Consider the following 15,152-nt stretch of genomic DNA (forward strand, 5'->3'; position numbering starts at 1 on the left):
GACATTAAATATGCGTTGCGGGAGCCACAGCCCACAAGCCATGGGGTCCCACCTAAAGGGCTATAAATCAAACGGTAAACGCTCTCCAGTGATATCGGAAGCCCCACATCGTGGGAGCGCACGCTTACGGGTCTCCCCTTCCCGCCCTTCGGTTTTGGCGGTGACACGCACGGAAGAACGGGAACATAAGGACATAGATGCTGCACCATATGCCCGTGGGGCGATCGCTAAGGGCGCCTCGGGATGCACTACGGACGGTCATTTATTATATTATGCAGGACGCTCTGTTTTGGTACACATACAGCTGCACACACCTGCTGCTGCTGCCGCCTGTATTCTGGTCTAACAGAAAGATGAGGTTATATTTCGCGTAATAAGAGGCGAAATGATTTCACAGTAGGCTTTGCTGATATCCAATGGTACATTATCAGTTGATGTGGAGAGCAATGTGTGAATGACATCCTTTTTGGATCGACCACTGAACGAATCTGATGCGGTCTCCGTGATTTCAGAGAGCTGAATACAGAATGCAGAGTGCGCGGCTGTTTTTTCAGAGTGGACTTTGGTGCATATGAAGTAAAACAAAGGATTTTCTGTTTTGTGGCGCTTCACTGATAAGTCCGTGGAACGGAGCGGAAGATTCACCATCTTCTGTAATTTTTTCAGATTCCCCTCTATTTTGAGGTCTTTTTAATCGGGCAGAAGTGTGGACATAATGACGTTCATGGCTTGTGAATGTGTAGTTTGAAGTTCGCGTAATTTCGAAGTAATTACGGTGAAGAACAGACGATTTCGCCAATTTATGAATATCTATCTACTAAAAAGACCTATTTGTTGAGCTTTTCCCCTTTTCCAACGGATGTTTAGACGCCTTTTTTACATCTATCATATTATTTAGGACGAACTTAACTGTGTTGTCTGTATTTTTTGGGACAGGATTCTGTTGCATTTTAAGATATTCGCGGAGCATGAGAGAATTTGCCTTTGTTGCTATAGCGGGAACCATTTTTGGCTTCAAACGCTTAGAACAAAGGATTTGGCACCATACAAATGATTTTTAGCGAATATTGTGCCGGCTTTATGAGCAGGTTCCCTTGTCTTTTCAAGATAAAAAGGTTCACTAGAGTGCTTTGCAGAGTATGAATTTTATGTTGAAAGCTTAGTGCAGTTTTTTTATGGAACAGATAAATCTGAGCAGGAACGAGCGACGGTGAAGGGCCCGGCATTTGAAGTCACAGCGCAGCAGAGCGATATAATTTTCCCGAATGTTTCTGGCGTTTTTGTCGAGTTTCCTGCAGGCGCCTTGGAGATTTTGGGACAGAAATGTATAAAGATTCCAAATCGTGGCACATCATTGCTGCTACATTGTGCCAGGAAGCTTATTTTCCGCTGAATTTCAACTGCAGAGTCCTACATTAGGTAGCAGAGGGAACGCTGCAAGCTGAAATAAATAGAGTTCTAGAGATCGATTCCGGCCGGCTTCGTTATTTATGGACAACTTAAATGGAGTTCAAATAATTACAAAGATTCAAAATTAAAAATACAGAACTGCAAATATAACGGTAAAAATCGGAGCTCCCGTACGCCATTGATTTACTACTGAAAAGATAATTGTATCAGAAGCCTTTAGACATAAGTTTACTTCCTGATTATGTGCGAAGCTCATGGCGGCGTGTGGAGTTGATGCAGGCAAAATTTAAATCAGAACCTCTTCCATGATGCGTACGATTCGACCCCCGGAATCTAAGCAAACGACCACGCTACTGGTCAGTGCTGCCGATTGATTTCCTCTGGGGTGTTTATGTTCTGACGCGTTTTCACCTGTTTTTTAATATATTTGCTTCTCTGTTCGCACAGGTGGCCGTTAAATCTCGGCCTTTAACAGCAAGGGAACGGATCAAATGCCGGGATATACTCAGGGTAGACGATGCAAAGGTGAGGTTTCAATCGTATTCGTTTTTTGGCTGCAATGAATCACTAATTTTTTGTTATAATACAGCGAAGAGGATTAGGAATTAGATCAACTGTAGAAAAATCTCCAATGCGTCTGAATAAATTGTATGTAATGGAGGATTATTAGTGTTTATCTTTAGGGTAATATGAGTGTGTTTCCGGGGTGTTTATGTGTCCAGGTTGTGGTTGTGTTAGACCCGGACGTGTCCAAGGAGTATCTCGATCGTATCCAGAATAGAACTAAGGAAAAGAGATATGCCTTCGATTTCGCGTTTGGAGCAGAATCAAAGAATCGAGTATGTTTCTTATCTTTTTTGTCATTGAAAGACAATTTATCTGCCACATTCGAGCATTCTTTTCCCCTGGATTGGTAGTGTTCATTACATAGCATTTCTAAATTTTCACTCCATGTAGAATCCACTTCCGAGAGATCGGAGGTTCCATGCAAACAGCTAAGTTCAACTGAAAATTAGCCTTGCAATTAGTTAAGAGTGCTGGTATACTTACAATAAAGAAGGAAACGGAAACGTTTATGGCCACTTACATTAAGAGAGCATTTGATTCAGTGATCTGACTTGATATTGCATTAATGATAACCCTGTGTTGGTACCGGACATCTGCTAACTACTTAATTGTTGGATTCAGTTTCTTTGTAGTAAAATTTAGGCTAGGGTCACATGCCCCTCCTTAAAGGCAGGGAGGTTTAAGCCCCTCTGCAGTTTGCTTTCTAAAGCAGGAGAAATGCTCAACTGCGTTTTAAGAGAGCTATTAAGAAACATTTATTTACTTTCACCAAGCCATTTCTGTCCAGATGATGGTGGCTGGCTTTTAAACTGAAGGTATCCCTTGTGGCCTCTCCTTCCTGCCATGATTATAACAGAAGTTCTCTGCTATTTTATAAGGCTAAAGTTCCTGTTTTACCAGTACGGCTATTGAACTATCACTCAGTGTCATCAACTGCGTCATGTTACAGGAAACAATGCCTATCTTTAAGCAACTCGATGAGACCATGCTCTTAAGTTGCTCCCAAAACCAGTTGACTGTGGCTTACTTCAAAATTTTCAAGAACTTCAACGTTTGGTAAAGACTAAAGCTAGAGCTAAAGTAACTTCAGTTAAGAAAAACTTCGCATAGATACAATTCTAACTTCTATCCATTTACAGATGCTATGAAAGTAGTCAACAGAGAGTACATGGGCTATGGAGTTGCTATAAAAGAAAGTTCGTCTTCTTTGAAATGGAATTGGCCTCTGGAATTGAACACATACTTTTTGGTGACTGTGGCCTACTTCAAAATTTTCAAGAACTTCAAAGTTTGGTAAAGGCTAAAGCTAGAGCCAAAGTAACTTAAGTAAAAAAAACTTCGCATAGATACAGTTCTAACTTCTATCCATTTACAGATGCTATGAAAGTAGTCAACAGAGAGTACATGGGCTATGGAGTTGCTATAAAAGAAAGTTCGTCTTCTTTGAAATGGATTTGGCCTCTGGAATTGAACACATACTTTTTGGCTTCATTAAGACAAGTTTGGTAACTTTGTTCAATTCCATCCTATTGGAGGCAAGGGTTGAATGTTTTATTCAACTTTTTACACAAAGCACAACTTGCTCCAAGGCTGATTTTTACAGTCATATCCATAGAAGTAGTAATATTTCAAGAAAATCAAACGAGATAGGACATTTATAGTTTCTGGTTAAGTTCACATTGAAGTCTTTGCACTGGTGGCAGAGGACAACTAGACTCTGACACAACTAGGTTCCTCTAGAAATAACTGCTTGTATATGTAGTAGTGCCAAATAGAATAAAATGAAACAAGAGGTATGGTGTATCGCTTTGTTAGGCTTCATATAGCCATAGCCTGCCAGCCATAAGCTTCCCAATTCTCACTCATCTAAGAAAAGATTGCCATTTCCTGAGGAGTATAATCAAGGAAAAGTACACTACAAAGTGAAATTGGCATTATTCATAAAGGCTTTGTTATAACAGTTAATATCACTGTGAACGGTTGGTGAATAAGGCTCAACCTTATAATATACTTTTGGAACAAATTTCTCTTTCTTTGCTGTCATGTGCACCAGCTCCACTCGCTGCATGCAAATATGAGATGGAACGACATGATATGTGATACACATTGCTCACTGCTGGACAACTTACAATGAGTAAATGTTAGATCAACCTACAGAAGCACTGGATGGTTCCATCTTGAGAGCTAATTTGGCATGAGCACCACCTCTGCAGTTTCATAGTAATGAGAAAAGAAAACCTTGCTCAAGAGGTCATGCTAGCATGATTATGGTATTTTCTACAATAGTAGTTTTACTTGCCAAAATCTCAAATTCTTGTGAGTCACACTCTCTTGGCAAGAAACTCTTATGCTGAAAGCATATGAAAGCTCACTTCGACCGGGGTGAAAGTCAAAAACTTAGTGAAAAACCTGTGAGTTCATTTAATTTTTTTGAAATGCTGAATAACTTTGCTAAAAGTTGGCCAAAAAGTGTTTTTGTCAAAATTTAAGTATATTGCATATCTTTGTGTTTCTGAATTTTTGTTGAGCTTATGATCTATTTGCAGAGTCCTGAGTTGATGTTGACTCTTCACTTTGCTAGTCTGAATTAAGCTTCTATGCTTCCTAATGGTGAACCAATCCAAGTCCTAAAAAATGAATATCCAACCTTGTGCATCCCATGAGCATTGAAGAATGAGGCTCTTTATCTAGCCACAACCCCACTGACATTGTGTTTTATTCTGAGATACCTTTTTTTAAAAGAAAAGTGACACATTTTTGAGGACTTGACGAGGGGTAGAAGAGAAAGGATGATAACAACAGTCTAGAAAACATCAAAATTTTAAATCATTTCAAAAGATATAAAGAAAAATGCTACTTCAAAGAGAACCACAGAAATTTCTGGTTTGTCATTTGTTTCTCTCCATCATCCCTATTATCTACACTCTCTGGTTCTTTTGTGGAGAACTTACACAGAAGATGTATTGAGAATTGCAGCCTTAATATCATTAAAGTACCTAATGCATTAGTGAATTGAATAATTGATATTCATGCACTTTTTATAAGGTCTAAGTAGCACACCTCATAAATGGTAAAACCTACACTTCTGGATTAATTATGTGTCATCAGCTAAATATCCTCTTGTGTTAATTATGCATCATTGATAGAATATCAGGTTTGTTGTGTTAGGCCAGGGATAGGTAATTCCACGAATGATTTGCATTTCATCAAAGTGAGCCATACATTAATACAATGACCTTTGGTTTCATGTTAGTAGATAAATTCAAGTCACGATCATACAAAACATCCATATCATTTACCCCATCTGAATATGTGTTCCCTACGTCAGCTCCATCATCATGACTTGTTGAGCTTCAAGTTCTTGTCTTTCCAACCTCATATGGACAAACACTTTCAAGTTTCTTTATGAGCCTCTTTGGAAATTTTTGTGATGGTCCAGGTTGCTCCACTAATTGAGATGGCGTTGCATTCCCATCAAGATTCAGCCTTTCAATCATCTTAATCACATCATTCAATTGAATTTCCTGTTTTGATGAAGTGGTTGGATCTTCTCACGAGTTGGAAAATCTAACTAAGTTTGGTCTTCATAATTTTCATTATACTCATGTCATTATGTATATCTTATGTTACAAGAAAAAGAAGAAAGAAAAATATTATTTTTAAGCATGGGTTTCATGCTCCATTTTTGTTGGTCAACTAGGTCAAGCATGCATTTCATGCTCCTAGGGTTTGTCAAGTCAAAAGAATATTTTTCTTGAGTCAAGAGAGTCTTTATCATTTGTATAAGACCCTATTGGGCAAGTTGTAACATGTAAAAGATATTATTTTTGAGTCTAGAAAGTCAAATTTGACCTCCAAGACCAAGTCGACCCTGCTAGAGGAAGTCGGCCTAGTTTGAGGTAATTCGATCTCATGAGAAGGCTATATAAAGGAAGAAAGTTCGATTCATTGGGATACAGTTCAACAAGTTCAATCTGCAACAAGACAAGAAGAAAGAAGAGCAAGAAAGTTGAGAAGAAGAAGGAAAAAGACAAAGTGAAGAAGTCTTGGAAAAACATCTTTTTTGTCCACACGTGTGAACTTGTCTAGGGTTTCTGTGCGAATTGCAGGCGCTGAAGTTGTAGGTTTGAAATTGCAGACGTAAAGTTGCAGTACTAGGATTTTGACAGAAACTGCTTTGACAGAGTTTGACCCTTGTTGACTTTTGCAGAGTTTGACTCGTTTGGGAAAGATCTTGTTGGGGGGATGACTTGGTGCTTGGAGGAGGTATTGGCTTTGGTCTTTGGGTCTTGGATTTCTCATTTGATCTGATTCTATAAGAATAAAAGAGATTCTTTTTGGGTTTTCTCCTTTGGAGGGGTTTTGCCTTGGCTTGGAGCCTATATCTTGTGTTCTATGTGTCTTTGTGATCTTCATGTTTTGGTAATTGCTTGATGAAGAAGAATTAGATGTAATAAAAGGCCAACTAATATCACAAGTAATTATCAAGAAGGAAAAGTCAAATCTAATCTACAAATACGTTGATTTTCCAACATGGTATTAGAGTTCAGGTTGATAGAAGGCAGATTGAAGATTACAGTATTATTGACATATGATCGATTCTTGAAGGAGCTCTCTGTATTGGATGAACTCTTGAGAAATTACTATGAATTGAATGAAGTCCTGGATCTCTCGTGGATACAATTTAATTTATGTGGCTTTAACAAAAATCCAGGTGAAATTTTCCTCTCTCAAGGAAAATATGTTGTGAAGATATTGGAAAGATTTGGGATGGTGCACTGCAAGCTTATGACTACTCCGATGGAACTTAACTTTAAGAAGTTATGTGGTAGTGTTGTTGGACCTAAATTGAGAAATGCTTCTGAGTATCGTCAACTCATAGGATCATTGATGTTCTTGGTGAACTCCTGTCTGGACATATGTTTTGCAGTTAACACATTGAACCAATATATGGTTAAGCCTCATCATATACGTTGGATTGGTGCTAAGAATATTCTGAGATATCTTCGGGGCACAATCACTCATGGATTGAGATACACTGGCGAAGATGTGAGGCTGCATGGTTATTCTGATGCTGATTACGCTGGTAGTGTGGTGGATCGCAAGAGCACTTCTAGATTCTGTTTTTCTTTGGGTTTTGCGTCGATATCTTAGATGAGCAAGAAGCAGAAATCGGTTGCCTTGAGCACCGCTGAGGCCGAATACATAGCTGCTAGTATGGCCTCCTGTGAATCTGTCTGGTTGAGGAAGCTCTTCAGTGCGCTGTTTGGACATGTGTTGGATACCACCGTGATCCTCTGCGACAACCAAAGTGGGATCCAATTATCAGAGAATCCCTTGTTTCATGATTGCTCCAAGCATATAAATATCAGGTACCACTTTATTCAAGATATGTTACAACGAGGAGCAATAAGGCTCCATCACATTGGGACTGATGAGCAGGTCGCCGATATTCTGACAAAGCCCCGGGGAAGGTCAAGTTCTTGGCCTTTCGAGAACGACTTGGAGTCGTGGAGAGACCCTCTTATGAAGGTCCTATATGAGATGGACATTGAGCTCTGGGAGCTCCGGGGGGCTTGGGGTACTTATTGGAATGATGAGCAACCATAGGGTGAGTGCTTCAGCCTTCCCCTAGTGGTTTGCTGTGTACAGGGTGAGTGGTTCAACCTTCCCTTGCGATACCCCTTGGCGACATGTAGGCAGGATGAGTGGTTCATCCTTCTCTTACTGAGACATCCTACCCATGCAGTTTGGGACTCATGGGAAGTACCTCTCATCTGGCCAATGAGTAGGGAAATGAAGATAGGGACCATAGTACTACCGATGGACGCATCGTGTACTACCGTACTCCTTATGCTTGGATGACCGATATTGATCTGGGATCAATTGGAACTGACTTCGGGCCAGTAAGAGTGGTATGGGACACTCTCGTTTGATTGGAACCGACTTCGGGTTAATAAGAGTGGTATGAGACACTCTCTTTTGGTTGGAACTGACTTCGGGTTAGTAAGAGTGGTATGAGATACTCTCTTTTTGGAATTGACTTTGGATCAGTAGAGAATGGTATGATACATTCTCGATCACTTCTTCTTCTTCATAGTTCAACAGAGCAGAGCAGTGCATTGATGGCGGAGATAGTACATATTGGTAGATGGATTAGCAGATGGAGTTCACCCTAATTGAGAGGGAGTGTTAAAATTGGCAACTGGGGCCAAACTCGACATTGGTCATCTTATTTATGACACCTGAGATTTTTCTTGGATTCCTCTCTCCGAGAGGTGTAGGATTGGTCTAAAGATCATTTGATTATGACATGTACAAATGAAGTTATGAATTTATTTTGATTATGGCCAAATTGTCAAGGTCAGCCAACAAACTTATGTAGGCTCAAAAGCCCAACAGTCACGTCTATTCATCCTCAACGTTGCATATAAATAGAAGGTGACTTAGCCTCATTTGGACGCACTTATCTTCACACTTCTCTCTCCCCTCATTGATTGGGTACAGATTTCTCGGCCTCTCTCTCTCCACACGTTCGAAATTTCAGGAGGCTGAAATTTCAGGAGAGCGAAATTTGCGGAGGTCGAAATTTCAGGAGATCGAATTTCTGGACAGAGTGACCAAGCGTTGACCAACATGCATTGACCTCCTTTGACTGTGTTTTTGTGAGGACTATCTCTGTTTGGGCAAGCTGCATTTCTGGGCATAGAAATTGAGGCTAAATGTTGACTGTTGACCAGCGTTGGTAGCAGCCAGGGCTGACTGCAGGTGGGTTGTTTGACCAGATTTTGACTGGGCTGTTTTGAGGGCTGATTCATCTTGCTGTTTGGAGGCCGAAGTTGACTGAAGTTGACTAATTTGTTGAGGGTCAAATCTGCCTTGTTGACCAACGTTGACTTTTCTGGTTAGGGCTCTTTTGCTGCTGTTATAAATTATCAGATTTGTAAATTGTACTATCTCTCTTTGCTGAACTATTGAAGACTAAAAGAAGATTTGATCAAGGGTTTCCCCACATTGGGGTTTGTCCCTGGCTGGTGCCACATCTTGTGTCCTCTTGTCTTGGCTTGTCTTCTACTGTTTATGTTTATGTTCTATTTGCATTTTACTATCATGTTGATGTGATTACTAATCTGAATATTGATACCGGGCTAATAAAGAAATTGAAGTAAAATTGCTCTAAAGCATAGAACATACCATTGTTCCCTAACAGTTTTTGAATTAACCCTAGAAAGGAATATGATAGAAAACCCTAAACCTAGCTATTTAAAATGAAACCCTAGCTCTTTAAGAATGATATCTAGGTCTTGGAGGGTTGAATATTTCTTGATATTAAAATCCCTAGGATATGTTCTTGAAAGTATAATCACAGGGTATGTGTTAAAAACCCTATCAAGGGTTGGAATCTGGATTAAGAGGGCTTGGAGTCGAAAACCTAAAATTAGGTGGTTCCATAAAATTCCATAAGGATGGATCAAGGAATGTTTAGGGTTTATAGCTAGAACCCTAGTAAATCATGGAAAAACCCTAGATTGACAAAATTGATACTATGATTTTCTCTTGGTATATTTTTCTTGTTTGCTCTTGCTAGTAAAAATTGTTGGTATAAAATGAAGTCATCTAGCTGACAAGAATGAGAAGATTGGGACCATCTTGCACATCATAGTTCATCCAAGTATTTTCTAACATAATGTTAGAGGTAGTCATCTTGCAGAAAGGATCATCAAGATCCTACTATAAGAACCATCATTTAGGGAAGGTTCTTTAACTTAGAAGCATCATGACATGACTGGTATATATTCCATATAGTATGGAAACAATAGTCTTAAAGGATGAAGAGATGATGATGGTCAAGTTGCAGTTTGAGAGGTAGAATTAAAGTCTTTCTCCTCTTAAGGGAAACTTATCTTCGATAAGGAAAGAAGCAAGCTCATTCAAAGAAAGGATGGCTAGATGGTCAAACAAAGAATTGGTCATAAGAATTTGCTCGATAACATGAGCATGAGAAGGCTTCCATGTAATGACTTGATACTTGGAAGGAATTTGGCTTGCTTTGGAATGGTTAAGGATCAAGGCTCTTCGACAAGTTGACATGACTTAGACTTGATGATATTGATCAACATTGAATATGATTTCCTGAAGAAAGAAAAAAGAGTTGATAATGATAACTCCAAGGAAGAAGAAATTGCAGCTTGTTGGTCAGTTTGTTCCATGAACCCTTTGATTACAAGTCATAAAAGGCCATTATATTGAGGTAATTTTGATATTGATGTCTTGGTTTTGGTTATCTAGTCAATATATGTTTTTGCTACCTAGAAGGAAATTGCAGAAATGCATAATGGCAGTTGAGGCAAATATATCTACAATTGTTGGTTTTGAACTCAATTCAATGAATACATGGATTGAGTGGATGGTTTTGGTAATCCTTGAAGGATTGTGTGGTCAATATGTTTACATCATCTTGGGATTAAGAGGTAGCAGTACAAGAGATAACATGATCATGTTTTGACGACGATGAAGATCACCACGTTCAAAGGGAGCTATGATTATGCTCTACTTTGATTGGCTAAATATAATGCCTTTGTTAATGATAACTAGAGGAAAGTGATATGAAAGGTTGATGGCCCGAATCCTATCACAACTTGGCTTCATTACATTTAGGAAGATGAAAGCTCAATTTGATGAAGATGCGAAGAAGAGGAGCCATGTAGCCACTTGAAGATCTCCATAAAGGACTAGTAGTTGATGTATTGATGAAGACAAAGCTTCCCAAATTGAAAGGAAGTAAAAGAATCTCCTCTATGATTTAAAGGAAGTAAGAAGTCTCGTTAAATGTTTGAGAAGGAGCAAGGATCTATTCCACAATCAAGAGGGAATGGGAATCTCCTCTCTAGGTTGTAAGGGAGTGATAATGAACATCATATTTATTCTCTTCTTCATGTGTCATGCACTAGGCTAGGACTAACGACCGTACGTTTAGTGAAGGCCATCGAGGGAGAATGGTGAATGGAGGATTGGATCAGCGTTTGAGATTCTTGAGGATAGAAAATCCAAGAGAGGCAGTAGACTGACACTCTTTGAGGATTAGACATGTATCTAAGACAAGAGTAGTTGAAGAGGACCAATATTCTTCGAGGGTTGGAAATCCAATATAAGAATAGTCCTAAAAGGACATACCTTGTGAACATCCAGATGGGGCATGTGCCTTGAGAGGTAATGTGGTGTCGCACGTAAAGCCTCCCAGCATTATGCTTTGATATAAATAGAGCTTGTCAAGTTAAGGCCTTACTATGTTGACAATTCAGGTTATGATGTTGATACTTTAAGATAGCTTATCAATCCGACTCTTCTTATGAGAACTCTTCAAATTTGAGAATATCTTTGTACTAGTTGTACAATTATGAATACCTCCCTAGTTAAGAGTGAGTGATGGAAAATGTAACTAGTTTCAGTCTTCATAATTCTCATTATACTCATGTCTTTATGTATCTCTTATGTTACAAGAAAAAGAAGAAAGAAAATTATTATTTTTAAGCATGTGTTTCATGCTCCATTTTGTTGGTCCTAGGTCAAGCATGCATTTCATGCTCCTAGGGTTTATTAAATCAAAAGAATATTTTTCTTGAGTCAAGAGAGTCTTATCATTTTTATAAAACCCTATTGGGCAAGTTGTAACATGTAAAAGATATTATTTTTGAGTCTAGAAAGTCAAATTTGACCTCCAAGACCAAGTCAACCTTGCTAGAGGAAGTCGACCTAGTTTGATGTAATTCAACCTCATGAGAAGGCTATATAAAGGAAGCAAGTTCGATTCATTGGGATACATTTCAACAAGTTTGATCTGCAACAAGACAAGAAGAAAGAAGAGCAAGAAATTCAAGAAGAAGGAAAAGGACAAAGCGAAGGAGTCTTGGAAAAACATATTTTCTATCCACACATGTGAATGTCTAGAATTTCTGTGCGAGTTGTAGGTATGAAATTGCAGACCTGAAGTTGCAGGACCAAGATTATGACAGATGCTGTTTTGACAGAGTTTGAGCCTCGTTGGCTTTGGAAGACTTTGATTCGTTTGGGAAAGATCTTGTTGGAGCATTGACTTGGTGCTTGGAGGAGGTCTTGGCTTTGGTCTTTTGGTCTTGGATTTCTCATTTGATTTGATTCTATAAGAGAAGAGATTTTTTCGGGGTTTTCCCTGTTGGAGGGGTTTTGCCTTTTCTTGGAGTTTACATCTTGTGTTCTATGTGTCTTTATGATCTTCATGTTTTGGTAATCGCTTGATGGAGAAGAATTAAATGTAATAAAAGGCCAATTAATATCACAAGTAATTATCAAGAAAGGAAAAGTCAAATCTAATCTACAAATACCTTGATTTTCCAATAGGGGAGATGGCACTTCAAAAGGAGATTCCAGAGATTGACCTAAGATAGGGGTCCTCCCTTCAAGATTGTGGAAACTCATGATATGTCTTTACTTAGATGAATCTATCTAAAGGATCAAGCTGCCACTCAACAATCTTGTCATTCTTGGTGCATTCAAGAGAAATCACATCTCTCGAAAGAATGAACTTCTTGTTTTACTCATCATAAAGATGATATGCCTTGGTCGTATTTGAGTTCACTAAGAAGATGCACTTTCAACTCCTTGCACCAAGTTTGTTTCCCTGTTCCTTAGGAATTAAGACATAACAAGTGGAATGACAGACCATGAGATGCGTCACTGAAGGAATGTGGCCACACCACATTGCATAAGGAAAGATGTTCCCAAGAACCTGAGATGGACTTCTATCATAGAAATGCATCAACCCAAAACATTCACATTCTTGAAAAATAACATTGAATGTAACATGTTCAAGAGTGTTATGTTCATTGTTTTGTTACACCATTTTGTTGAGGATTGTATGGAACAATGGTTCAATGCTTGATCCCATGTTGGCGAAGATAATTTTCAAACTCATTAGAAGTATATTCACCTCCATTATCAATATGAAGAGTGCAAATATGAGATTGTATTTCGTTTTCGATCCATAAATGGAAGTTCTTAAATGTTTCAAATGCTTGATATTTTTGTTTCAACAAATAAGTCCAACACATGCTAGTGTAGTCATTAATAAAAGTTGTGATATATTTATTACCAAAAGCAAATGGAATAGGTATGGGGGCACACAAATTAAAAAGTATTAACTCTAGCTTTCTACATGCTCTCAAAGTGGAATCATGAAAGGTTTGCTTGTTATGTTTACCAAGGATACATGCCTCACACCGCTTCAAATTCCTTGGAATGGTGGGAAAACTAGAAACACCATTTTTCTTCAACATATGAAGATTGTAGCCCACAGGGCATAGAATAGACGGTGATGGGGTGTACTGTTAAGTCACTCTGTGATGTGAAGGTCACCAGTTTGAAACTCCGTGGGCAAAAATCCAGTCATGTTAAGGGTTGGTGTGGTCCAAGCCAGGTGTGATCCCCGGGTGATTTTGACGGCTTAGATGTCCCTGGGTCGCGGTTTCTTAAGCCAAATGTTAAGCTTGTTGTCATCTTTGGATGACATAGACAACTTGACAAAAAAAACTCATGAAGATTGTCATAATTGATGTGCCCATATATGGCATGCCACAAGAGAGTAGAAGACAATGTACCTTCATCATGGTGAGAAAGGTATAGAATTTGTCCCTGTGCGAATGTCTCTTTTAGCTTCAATAATTTGTTATCCTCCCATTCTGTCATAATGAATGAAATGGCCTTGTTGTCAGATGTGCACAAGAGATAGAAAGTTCCTCCGTGACTCAAGAAGATAGAGAACTGTTGAGTTTTGTAGCTCGGGTAGGTATTTTTGCACAAGCCTAATTGTCTAGGCGTGTAGAAATCGCCCACAAGATCTCCATAGGATACTTGCTCTAGGTTGAGCAAGCTTCTTTGTAACTTTGGAAAACAGACATTAATATGCTGGCTTATTGAGCTAAAAGAAACTTTGGAAAAGTAAAGTAATTTACTTTAGTGATTTTATTTTAATCGTAGCCAGTGATCTCACGTGAGACGAGATCTAATTTCGACTGTTAATCACTTTGAGATTAGGGTTAGGGATTTAGCTCAATGTAAAGTCATAAAAGTAAGGCTAGGGATCAAGCACTAATCTAAGGAGATCTGCTGGATCAGTACTAAATCATTTGTATTTTCTTAGTTGGGCCATTTTCCCAGGACGAGAGCCCAAGTAGGTTCTGAATCATTGTTAATGAAGAACTATGATTGGGCTTAATTTGTTTGTCCTTGTGATTGGGATCAATATATTTGCTTCTACTGAATTTTACTGTGTTAGAAACCTAGCTGTGCATTTAAATTAGTGGATCAATTTTTTTGCTAGTTATTTAATTGTCGAGTGTTAGGTTTGCAGGAAATATAACATCGTATTAGAGCTATATCTCTGAAGGTTTGTACAAGATGGCTAGGCTAGGTTCGGTCGAGATTGTGCAAAGGCAATTTTTTTTTTGGGCTGAAGAAATTGACTAGCACTAAGTTTAAATTTGATTTTTGCGACTGTAACAGGGGGGCGATTTTTTTTAGATTTAAAAGAAAACAAAAGAGGAGGGTTGTGGGTGGTCGACAAGATTAACGACCCACCCAACGACACCCAACCGACACACACTGTTTAGGAAGCCAAGGAAAGACATGTTATAGAAACACGGTTCGCAGGAACGCAATTAGCTGAGGAAGCCCCATGAGTTGAAGGGACGACAACTCCAACTAATGACCATCGGTCACATACAAAGAAGCGTAGTCACAACAGAGAGAGGAACATGGCCCAGTGAAGAGGTAACATGTAACTATGTGCAGGGGGTGTGTAGGGGCCAACAACTTTGTCATTGATGGAGCGTTCAACTGCCGCTAATGGTGGTTGATGTAAGGGTTGAGCCGAGAACGTCACTACAGGTTCGAGACTGAGTAGCATGAGCCAGGGCCCAGTGTCAAAGGATGTCGGTCGATGTGAGGTAACTGGGGTCAGCCACCAAGGGCACAACCAACCCTGTTAGGGAGGTTGTATAGTCAAGCCAACACTGTTAGGGATGTTGTACGGTCATATGTGGGGATCTTAATCATGCAATCATCGAGGCTGCATAGCGGTAACAAGTGGCCGCTGTGGTGCACGAGTTCAAGGTCAGAGCGCTTACAGGTGCTGAGAGCAG

General features: G+C 39.2%; 1 protein-coding gene across 4 annotated transcripts in view; it reads left to right on the forward strand.

Moving 5' to 3' along the window:
• The first annotated feature begins 235 nt into the window (after positions 1 to 235).
• LOC149262021 (P-loop containing nucleoside triphosphate hydrolases superfamily protein) overlaps positions 236 to 15,152 on the forward strand; it is a 76,280-nt gene continuing 61,363 nt past the window's right edge. The window contains exons 1-6 of one of the 4 annotated variants that reach the window (XM_089423247.1): positions 236 to 775; positions 937 to 1,088; positions 1,185 to 1,562; positions 1,690 to 1,766; positions 1,858 to 1,935; positions 2,133 to 2,249. In XM_089423247.1, the coding sequence (XP_089279373.1) occupies positions 1,716 to 1,766; positions 1,858 to 1,935; positions 2,133 to 2,249 (246 nt within the window). In that variant the 5' untranslated portion in view covers positions 236 to 775; positions 937 to 1,088; positions 1,185 to 1,562; positions 1,690 to 1,715. Of the gene's footprint in view, positions 776 to 936; positions 1,089 to 1,168; positions 1,563 to 1,689; positions 1,767 to 1,857; positions 1,936 to 2,132; positions 2,250 to 15,152 lie in introns of all 4 variants that reach the window. The other 3 variants (XM_089423242.1, XM_089423229.1, XM_089423238.1) reach the window with 3 other exon arrangements.

This window comes from Pinus tabuliformis, chromosome 6 (assembly GCF_031772625.1).
Source record: "Pinus tabuliformis cultivar Carrire ecotype Pingquan chromosome 6, CPIR1, whole genome shotgun sequence".
Taxonomy (NCBI): Eukaryota; Viridiplantae; Streptophyta; class Pinopsida; order Pinales; family Pinaceae; genus Pinus; species Pinus tabuliformis.